Raw genomic sequence first — 11,366 nt, 5'->3', positions numbered from 1 at the left:
ACGAGACAGTTCGGCTGCTTGAGTACTTGCGGGGCGCCGGGGCTGATACGACCAGTCATGGAAGCACTGGGCTGCACACACTGGAGATAACCCCACTCTAGCCAAAATTTCCCTTTTTACATCCTCATACCTTTCTGCAGTTGCTGTGGGGAGGCTGAAGAAGGCGCGCTGGGCTTCACCAGTGAGAAGAGGGGCGAGTGCGCGAGCCCAGTCATCCGGATCCCACCCTTCTGTTACAGCAGTATTCTCGAACATCTGCAAATATGCCTCGACGTCATCATGGATGGTCATTTTGGGGAGGAGCTGGGCGGCCTGAACCCGTGGGAATTATATTGAGAACATCGTACATAGAAAACATGCCGTAATGTACCCTGAGTGTAAACCTTAGACGCATTCATTGTGAAGCGTGCATCTAGCGATTTGCAAAGATTAATATAAATATTAAAGATTAATAAAATGATACACTCACTTCAGTTATTTTGGAGGTTCAGCAGGAACACGAATAGTTGGTACTTCTTAGCAAAACCAGCTTTATACTGACCCTCCTCGTTTATAAGCAGTCTGGTGTGTGAAATGATTCGCGCAAATATGAAAGCATTGACGTTGCTCGTGGGGAATATTCCCTTCGAAAACAAACTCAGCCACTGCGTCTTCAGCGGTTCGGATTTAGGAACATTAAAATGACTGTGTTCGTTATTACACCCAAGAACAGAACACCACAATGGCTTAGACGCCATTCTGCTCATAGACAGTGCTCCAGCATATCAACAATGACCACGCCGGTCCGGTCCGCACCGCGCAGACTATGATTGACAGGACGAGCAAGGCGGGTCTGTGTTGAAACCCGGCTGTCAATCAACAATCGTGGGAGGGGCGTCCGTTTTATTGACGTCACAAAAACGAACGGCTCAATTTGAGGCAGGGGAAAACATATAAGGAGATTAAAACAAAAACACTGGATGGATTTTTATCATTATATGATGGTTGTGTACAGGCACTGCCAACACACATTTCAGTACAATCAACTTGTAAAAGTGCATGTACCATTATATGACCCCTTTAATGATTTCTGCAATACATTGATGTTGGTTCTGTTCTGTTCACCCTAAGGGGGGTTATTGCTGCTCTCCTGCTCTTATCCATGCTAGGCTGCCCAGAACAGAACCAGACCACCAATCCAAACTGTATGCTAATTGTCAATCGTATTTGACAATAGTGGTGCTGACAGAACTCTTGTTGTGTGATCAGGGCTGATAGTGATGGTGTCAGATCCAGATCGGCCCGAGTCCCCAAACACCAGCTGAACACCAGCGCCACTCGCCCCGAGAACCAACCAGGTCAGCTTATAACTCACCTGTCACTACACTATAATCCTCTTCACAGGTTTAAATGACTCAGATTCACAAATTTTTTCACTAAGCTTTTCTGTCGCTTGCCTTTCTATCAGAACACTACCAGACGTTTTTAGGAAGTTTATAAATCCTTTTCCAGATCAAGGTTATTATCATTCACTAAAATTAAAACCCATTAAAAACACTTTTTTTTGTTACTTGGAAAAATGCCAACTGAAATAAAATAAAACACATATTTTATTTCAACTAATTGCAGAGGCGACATTTGTCAATTTTGTTGTTTAATTTGTTTAATTAATAACCAAAAATAAAAAATAAAAATGTTCATATACATTGATATCCCTGTTGAAACAGATGAACTTAAACCGAAGTATCTGGACACATTTATGATTTGTAGAATATTTGGGCTCTTTCTCATTCGTGCAGCTTCAGGTCTTCAGGTTAGTTGGTTTAATTGGACGTGTCCAGTCACAGGACGTCCCAGTTAAGGGTCTTTTTTTAGCCTGTGAACTTTAAAGTCATTATTTATTTGGTGTTAAGAGGGTCGGCTCACAACAGGCCTGTGTTTTGTTCCCATCATCATCACTCATACAGGAGGAATGTGTCGCCTCACTTTTACAGACACAATAAAACCTGAGCCAACAGAAGCCGTTTCTTCTGCCCGACCGCGACGCTCATTAACGCACACATGAAAGCAGGGAATGTCCACAGACGTCGGGATTGTGCTGGGATGCAGGTCCGGATAAAAAAAAACATCATGTTAGCATGTGGAGATATACAGTATATATATATAAATAGAAAAATATACCAATTAAATAACTAAAAATATTAAACAGAGTAGAGCTTACCTGAGCATTTAGGCTTACAAATAAAAGTTATGCAATTTTAAAAAAAAATTATTTATTTATTTATTACAGTGTGGAGACAAAAAAATATTGAATATGAATACTGCTGATTATATATAAAAAATGAATGAATTAAAAAATAATATATATATATACACACATACAAACATTTTTCTATTCCAGAAATAAATAAACATAAAACTTAAATTTTAATTTAAATAAATTAAATAGATTTAATTATAAAATAAAGTAAAAAGAACTAAATAGATTTAAATGATATAATTAAATATAAAACTTTCTTCAAATTTCAGAGGTGAGCTACAATCATTACCTGAGCATTTAGGCTTACAAATAAAAGAGAGGTAATTAATAACTTACTTATTATTACAGTGGAAAAAACAAACAACCCTATTTTCTACCTAATTGAACTCTTTAAATAGTTTCTAACAGATAATGTTTCAAATACAATATAATATGCTTTAAATGTATATAAACTTTAATCTTTACTATTAAGAATGTGTACCTTTCCAACTAAAATAATACTTACAATACTTAAAATAATAAAACTTAAAATTAAGTTAAAAGTTTTGATCACCCCAAATTATCAAATAAATATTCAGTAGTAATTTAATGGAGATGAATTTGCTGTTTCTAATTAGGCACGTTAAAACATTTTGCGTGTGTGGACAAATAAATTCATGACTTTAATATCTGATATTTTTGAATGATTTGAGCTACAATAACCACTGCTTCCAAACAGGTTTCCCAAACGCTGCCTGTCTTCCAGCGCTCAGCTTGAGTCAGAAGCAAGACTCTATAAAACATTTTTTATAATTGCATTCTATTCAATCAAATTAAAACGTAAATTAAAAACAGAAATAAGCATCATGCTTTTCAGTTGGAAACCCCTGGAATCGGATTGCACTTTCTTTGCGCCGTCATGTTTGTTGTTTGTAGACGTACGGGTGCCTGTAGAGACACATCTCAAACATAAACACGCTTCTCTGACGCGGATGATGTTTGACAGTTCATTTATACAAGGATGGCTCTGATATTGTTTATATGACGGATTCTTTTTCCTTTTCTGCTCAGTTTGACATTTAAAGACTAGCAGTTTTAAGAGCAACTGTTTCTCCTGATGTTCTTCACTGTCTCACTGCAGAGAAACTCGGGCCATCCAGGGATCTCTCTGGAGGATCCACAGAAGAGTCTCCCCACGCTTCTGCATCAGCCAGCAAGGTATCGCTCGCTTCTGTTCAGACATATGAGCCGCAACAGTTCTGTTATCACTGTAATCAACTTCCACCGTGTCCTAACCAGTCGCGTAACCAGATGCGGAGTCTCTCTGCAAGCGCACTGCACTCGCAACCAAATCGATCATAAATCACAGCCAATCAGAAGAGTGTGTGGGCGGAGTCTCTCTGTAAGCACACTGCACTCGTAACAATTCAATCCAAAATCACAGCCAATCAGAAGAGTGTGTGGGCGGAGTCTCTCTGTAAGCACACTGCACTCGTAACAATTCAATCCAAAATCACAGCCAATCAGAAGAGTGTGTGGGCGGAGTCTCTCTGCAAATGCACTGCACTCGCAACCAATTCAATCTACAATCACAGCCAATCAGAAGAGAGTGTGGGCGGAGTCTCTCTACACTCGCAACCAAATCAATCCAAAATCACAGCCAATCAGAAGAGAGTGTGGGCGGAGTCTCTGCACTCGCAACCAATTCAATCTACAATCACAGCCAATCAGAAGAGTGTGGGCGGAGTCTCTCTGTAAGCACACTGCACTCGTAACAATTTAATCCAAAATCACAGCCAATCAGAAGAGAGTTGGGCGGAGTCTCTGCACTCGCAACCAATTCAATCTACAATCACAGCCAATCAGAAGAGAGTGTGGGCGGAGTCTCTCTGCACTCGCAACCAAATCAATCCAAAATTACAGCCAATCAGAAGAGTGTGGGCGGAGTCTCTCTGTACTCGCAAGCAAATCAATCCAAAATCACAGCCAATCAGAAGAGAGTGTGGGCGGAGTCTCTCTGCACTCGCAACCAAATCAATCCAAAATCACAGCCAATCAGAAGAGAGTTGGGCGGAGTCTCTGCACTCGCAACCAATTCAATCTACAATCACAGCCAATCAGAAGAGAGTGTGGGCGGAGTCTCTGCACTCCCAACCAAATCAATCCAAAATCACTGCCAATCAGAAGAGTGTGGGCGGAGTCTCTCAACTCGCAAGGAAATCAATCCAAAATCACAGCCAATCAGAAGAGAGTGTGGGCGGAGTCTCTCTGCACTCGCAACCAAATCAATTCAAAATCACAGCCAATCAGAAGACCGTGTGGGCGGAGTCTTTCTCTACTCCCAACTAATTCAGTCAAAAAAAATCACTGCCAATCAGAAGAGCGTGTGGGCGGAGTCTCTCAGCAAACGCACTGCACTCGCAACCAAATGCAGTAAACAATGAAATTCATACATATTACACCATTTTAACATTATTAAAATACATACTGAGTGACTGAAACAATCTTTGCCATAGAATACACTTGTTTGTTCAGTTTGTTATAAACCTTCATGTGCTGGTGCTTCTAACAAACTAGAAACTGAAGAACCTGTGATGTGGCGTTACACAACTCTGCCTAGGTCGTTGGTCCGATCTTCCCCAAAATTGGCACGCATCAGCCAAGGACAGCGCTGGCAGAAAGCTATCAAAAGAATTTTGAATAGTCAAAGCATTGCAAAGTTATACACTAATTAAGGATGGCCATTTTTATGAGTTGACCTATAGCTGCTAAACGCAATGTCTAAGCGTAACCAAACCTGGACTGGAAAACAAGACAAAAATACTGAGGAAGAGCATTATTTTTTCATTAAACATCCTAGAATCCACAACACAGCTGTTTATCAGAGTTTACCATGTTCAATGGAATAAATCTCCTCTGTTGCAGATCTTTTTTTCCGACCTGGATGTGATTCCCGGTTTGGGTGGAGAGCCGGAGGAACCGACAGTGGAAGAACAGTGTGCTCAGGCCATCACAAACAGAGCTCGGGACATCGAGAAGGTGCGTTCGCCAGCTTTACCTCACTTTCCTTTTGAGCTTCGAAGACAGATAACTAAAAGTGAGCTACAGTCAAACCAAAATACATTCAGACACCTTCAACACTTCTCACATTATCACAGTTTATTCGCTATAGTTTAGAAAATGGTAATAAAATATGATCAGATCAGTGGATATTTGACTGGTTTTGTCCGTCCTTCTGTTAGACTCTCACACATGAATTATGTTGAATATCTGTCAGCTGTTAAATTTAACTACACAATTAGATAATACCAGTTTAGCTCAACCAGTGACCAGTGAACATGCTTCATGTTGTGCAGTCTGTGTGTAAAAAGAGCATTAGCAATTACAGAAAACACACTGAAGAAAACATGATCAATATTTTTTGGTCCCAAATTTATAAATGTTACTGGTAGTCACTGTATGAAGAATATTTGTGTATGTCACAGTTTACTTTATTTTGCTCTCTCACTTACATAAATGAACTATAGTGTCCTGAACACACTAGTAGAAAATATCAAAAATGATATCTGAATAATGTTTGTTTTGACTGTAAAACACTACATTTGGTGAGCTGGGAATGATTTGCTCAGCCTTCATCCATCACTCCAATCGCCCTCAACGAAACACATCCACCCGGACCTATTAGACCCTCAGTGAACAAATGCCTCCTAATATTCCCTAATGTGTTCCAGCCCTGGAATAATTGCCCCCCGCTCAGTGATTGCAACAGACCTCCGCTTGTGTGGAGTGTGTGTTCGAGCACGACGCTTCACTCGCTGCCACAGTTGTGTGTTTTATTTGTAATGTGTTACAGACCATTGCTTTCCCAGTGTGTTGTACAGTTGGGTCTCCTGTTTGTGTGGTCCTGTTATCAGACCTTCACATCACGTCTTCTCTCCCTCCGATCGGGGTTGAAACAACGCAAACTCGTCCACACCAAACACAAGCGCACCGGGGTCAAACCTTTCCTCCCTTTAGCAAACCTTCCCAGCATTCACTGGTAAATATCAGCACTATAAATACAGATCCTCTCTGGGGTGGAGAACTTCCTCTGTTCCTCGCGAACACAAGCTTTTGTTTTCTTTTTTATGTCATTGTTTTATTATAATTACTTGTGGCTTTACTTTGTGGTTTACAAGATCCTGTAATGCCCCAAGAAATGATTGTAATTTGAGTTGAGTGTTTATTATCACTGGGGATTCGGCTGTTTTGAAGAGACAGAGAATGATGTCATTTGGGTGAAAATACAATCGATGTCACACATTCGAGGAGAGAGAGCTGTGGAAACATGATGAAGACGAGTACAGATGAAACATCAGGGTCACACACACTACCAGTCACAAGTTTTGAATCGGTACGATTTTTAATGGTTTTAAAAGAAGTCTCTTCCGCTCACCAAGGCTGTGTTTATTTGATTAAACATACAGAAACATTAAAAATCTTACAGATCCAAAACTTTTGACTGATAGTGTACATGTGCCAGTCTCTGATTCTAGAGCTCTGACAGCAGGCCGCTCACACACACACACACACACACACACACACACACACACACACACGATTACAAGGCTAGTTTGCGAGCGAGACATTAACCCTCCCGACGCTCTTTAAGCTCTGAGAACGGAGCCGGATTCGGCGTTTGAATGCGGTCGTGTGCCAGAACACCGAAACTCTCTGGATTTGCGTTGGGATCTGGGAAGTGTCATCATAACTCTTCAGACATCGCCACCGGCTCCAGAACACACGTCCTCTAATCGAGTCTGAAGCTGGACTGGCAGACGGGTGGAAACCTGCTCATTACGCACTTGTGGGAATCTCCAGCGTTTAACCAAGTCGAGACAAGTAACCATACGTCCTCTTGGGTTAGTGAGAGATGTTTGCTTAGATAACTAAATTGTTAAAGAGGACCTATTCTTCTTTTTCACATCTTCATCTGTCTTTAGTGTGTAATGTTAATGTTTGAGCATGAGAAAACTCCAGTTCTTCTCTATATCAGTGTCTGTTTCTGAACTCCTGAAACGCCTCCATTGTCACAATATTCCTCATTATAATAATCCATGCGCAGAATAAAGGGGCGGGGCCTGGTTGAGTTAGTTAGTAGTGTGTTAAACTGGCGGTTATAGAAAGGGGCGGGGCATTTCCCAAACACACTCAGTGCTCGACCAATCACAACACACTGCTCCAGCCGACCAATCAGAGCACAGTGTGCTTTTCAGAGGGAGGGGCTTCATAGAGACTGTGTGTGTGTGTGTGTGTGTCTAACGTACGGTTTATTTAAATAGTCCACTTTAGCATTCTACTAACTATAAGCAAGTTTGCAACTACATGTCAACTAACTCTCATTAGAGTATCAGTAGGCTGTTAGTGGGGTTGGGAATCGAATTTCGATTCCAATTCTGGAATCGTATACTTGTTATAAAATAAAAATGTCTATTCCTCTTATCGATTTATTTGTGAGGGTTTCAGTATGACTTTACGCGTGTAACGATATTGGGCAACTCTTAAAGTGACAGCACTAATATTCCTGCTGCGTTTCTATAACAACAAGACAAATCACGCTCGCTGTTCTTCACTGAATAACTTCTGTAACTATATTTGTAATGTATATTTTATTGAAAAAACTGCAGTGTTATTTTACATTTGATTACAGTTTCTGAACCTGAACACCTGAAAATCTTAAAACACAGTTTACTTCAATCGTATCTTTGTTCAGTTGTATTTAATTGAGCGATTGCTTATTTGTTATTTAGTGTTGACTTGTCTTTAATAATGCTTGAGATGTATATTAGTTCGGCTAGTTGTTCTTCTATGGTCTTTTTAAGCCTCAGGCAAATGCTTCTTGTGTAAGTGTTCTTTAACCTGTTGGTTTCTGTTCATGATATTCAGCTACAATTAAATATTCTGCAATAGACTAAATGTGAATTAAATATATCTTTTTTTTACCTTATTGGAATCGAAATTAGGAATCGATAAGCAGAATCGTTCAGATTCAAACGATACCCAACCCTACTACTAATACTCTAATGACAGCTAGTCGACATGTTGTTGCAAAGTTACTGATAGTTGGGGAGCATAAAAATAAAGTGCTTTGTGCTACAAACCAGTGTTTATGATTATGATAGTGAATTAAAATAATGATAACAAATACCAATATCGAGCAGCATAATGCACTGTTAAGCCTTGAACATTCAAGCTAAAAATGACCGCATTCACTTTTACGTTAAAAATAAGGTGGATAGCTTAAGATAATTGGTCTCAAACCTGAATATCTTTGGTTTTCCTGTCATGTCTTGTTCGTCTTGTCCCATCTCTGAGTGAGCCCAGAACTCCTCCAATCTCTGCGCTGTTTCTAAACTGGACCTGAGCGAGTAAACGCTGCGGATAAGAGGAACCAGACCTCGTCCCCTGATGAACCCACTTCAGTAATCTGAGCGCTTCTGCTTTTCCTCTCGCTCAGATTAACTCAAACACAGAGTCCTCACAACCTAAACGCTGAATAAATGGCCATTTCCGGTCCTGAGCGGCTCTGATTAGACTTAACCTTTGAACCTAAACCTCCATCTTAGAGGAGTTTGTGTACCAGAGCAGGTTTATGTCTATCCTCCTCACTTCCTTTTCTCGTTTATTTACATCTATAGTTTTGTGTTCAAATAGACAGATCCTCTCTCTCTCTCTAGGAATTATCATTAAAAACTGGGGTAGAGTTTCCAGCAAAAATAACCAGTCACCCTTCCTCTAATGCTGCCATATAAATGTGAACGTTTTCTCCGGTTTATCTTCTTTCTCAGAGGGAATATCGTTGACTGGCTCGAGCTCAGATGTCAGAAGAGCTCCAGGGGGATTGTGGGGAATAATTCATCTCTAGACCCCAAAGCTCTTGATTATAAAGCAGTTTCTGAGATGTGGCTCAAATCTGCGGATGCTTTATGATGTAGGGCAAAGAAAAAAATGGAGGATTAACCCATCGGACCTTGTAATTTTATGCTTTTCTCTGGATCTTTTACAATAAAGAAGCGCTCATACTTTTTTACTGTTAAAAGATGATTTCGCATTCAATATAAGTTCAGCTCAACAGCATTTCAGGACATAATTACCACTCAGCCCTTCGTTTTCTCTCTTTTATTTGATATTTTTAGCTGTAAAGTGTCTAAATTGCTCTTTTAGTGGTGGGACTACACCGCAAAAAAATGATATTTTTGTCTTGTTTCTTGATTTGAGAATGTGTACTGGAAAACATTTACTGGAGAAGAGGCTAAATGACTGAAGACATGAAGGAAAATCATCAAAAAACAGCAAGTTTAAACTTAAAATATGAACAGACATATGAACTTAATTCAAAGGGAAAACAAGTTTTTTTTTATGACTCCATTGGCAGATATCTGTTCTTGTTTTACACACAAACTCAGAAACAAGACTTAAAATCTTCAGTCATTGTTCTTCTCCAGTAAATGTATCTTGATGAATGTTTAGATATTTGTGCTGGGAAACAAGACAAAAAGACTAAGAAAAAAATGTTTTTCGTAGTGCACTTTATTGCTGGTAATGTAATTTTGATGTATTTTACAAGGTGGTGATTTCATATCAATTTAAATTATGCGAATATGCAAAAATATATAAAAAAAAATTTTAGGGGGGCGCTAGCTAATTTAGCCAAACTACTAATGGGGTGTGAGCAGATCATAAAATTTGTACAAAAATGAGATCATATGAAATCATCTAAAGTGGCCACCAGTTCACCAAAGCGTAAAAAAGTTTTGAATTGCCATGAGATCGTGTTGGCAATTCCTGTGAATGTAGTCTACTCATATAACAGTGTTTAATAGATGAATGTGGGCATGTTTACCAGCTTAGTTGAAGATGAAGTATGGTCTCTAACTTTACACAGGCAAGCAAGTGATTCTGAACAATATTCACATATTTAAATCAAGAGACGAGTCGAAGTTATGCTGTTGATAGAGCTAAACCGAACCGTTCCTTTAAAGCCTGAAAGGATGTGTTAATGTGCATTTATGTGCATGAACTCCAGGCCTTTCCTACAGCACAGATCACATAAAAGCCGATCGCACCTCGTCCGCTGGTCTTGGACGTCACACTCGGGACATTTGCAGGGCATAATAAACCTTTTAAGCACCATTTTTGCACGTCTTTAAACTCAGGGAGAATTTGTTGGCCTTTAAACTCTGGTGTGAAATAACTTTGCAGTTCTAACTAGCTCCAACACTTCTCCTGCCTTTAGGTCTCCATGCAAACACACTGTCACACACCTGTTGCTGGACCTTTTCCCATAGTCTCTGGCCTCCAAACGCACGGCTGTTAAGTTTACAGCCAAATGACTTACTCGCTGGAGGTCAAAGTGTCGTTTAGTACACAGAGAGACTGCTTTGTCAAGCTCTTTAAAAGCAATGCTAATGTTAGAGAAACCAGAGACACGTCATCACCCGCCAACAAACAGTTTGTCCTGTTTATCGTTTTCATAGATCAGCTAAATTCACATTCGTCTTTATAGACTTGCACAGAACACGCAACCAATGAATTTCCCAGAAAGCTCTCTAAATTTCCCAAATGTTCCCATATTTAAATCTATTCCAAAGAATCCCACTGATTTTCAACCACAATCAGCTTAGAAAATATGCTGATTCTGTGCAGGTCTATCGTAGAAACGATCCAGACCCGACTAATACTCCAGACAAGTAATAATCTGCTTTCTCTTTTTTAAAGTACCTCACTTTGTGTTAAGAGCTCAGATGAGTCCAACAGCTGTTCGTCTTTTCCCAGTTGTACAAACAGGACTGCGAGACTTTGGGAATGGTGGTGAAGATGCTCATATCCAAAGACCCAACTCTGGAACAGAAGCTCCTGACAGCGCTGACACAGAACCTGGTTGACATCAGGGAGAAATGCTTGGGAAACCTCAGCCAGTTCATCTCTGAGGTGAATGCATTGCTCAAAGCTAAATAAACCAGGCAAACCTAACCATGATCCAGAACCTGATAAAGAAACCTGTTTTTTACCAACCTAGTTGACATGTTATTCAGCACAGCTACATGTCTTAAGCCCATTTGTTAAGCTTTTAATTAACAGTTCACGTTCTCCTTTTAATGTGCAACAA

The 11,366-nt window shown here is 39.9% G+C and overlaps 1 protein-coding gene across 1 annotated transcript; it reads left to right on the top strand.

Annotated features, from left to right (window-relative positions):
• The first annotated feature begins 279 nt into the window (after positions 1-279).
• On the top strand, positions 280-11,249 carry LOC130086509 (periphilin-1). Its single transcript, XM_056252576.1, has 5 exons — positions 280-320; positions 1,249-1,337; positions 3,360-3,436; positions 5,144-5,257; positions 11,033-11,249. The coding sequence occupies exons 1-5, from the start codon at positions 280-282 to the stop codon at positions 11,213-11,215; spliced, it is 504 nt and encodes a 167-aa protein (XP_056108551.1). The 3' UTR covers positions 11,216-11,249.
• Positions 11,250-11,366: the final 117 nt, after the last annotated feature.

Source organism: Rhinichthys klamathensis, unplaced genomic scaffold, assembly GCF_029890125.1.
Source record: "Rhinichthys klamathensis goyatoka isolate OS25496 unplaced genomic scaffold, OSU_Roscu_1.1 h1tg000096l_1, whole genome shotgun sequence".
In the NCBI taxonomy this organism is placed as follows: domain Eukaryota; kingdom Metazoa; phylum Chordata; class Actinopteri; order Cypriniformes; family Leuciscidae; genus Rhinichthys; species Rhinichthys klamathensis.
The sequence above is the reverse complement of the archived record's forward strand: the minus strand, read 5'-3'. Positions and strand labels throughout refer to the sequence as shown.

Coding starts and splice junctions, on each gene's coding strand:
- LOC130086509 (XM_056252576.1), top strand. CDS start 280: ATGGATGGTCATTTTGGGGAGGAGCTGGGCGGCCTGAACCC. Junction 321..1,248: donor GAGCTGGGCGGCCTGAACCC/GTGGGAATTATA, acceptor TTGTGTGATCAG/GGCTGATAGTGATGGTGTCA. Junction 1,338..3,359: donor TCGCCCCGAGAACCAACCAG/GTCAGCTTATAA, acceptor GTCTCACTGCAG/AGAAACTCGGGCCATCCAGG.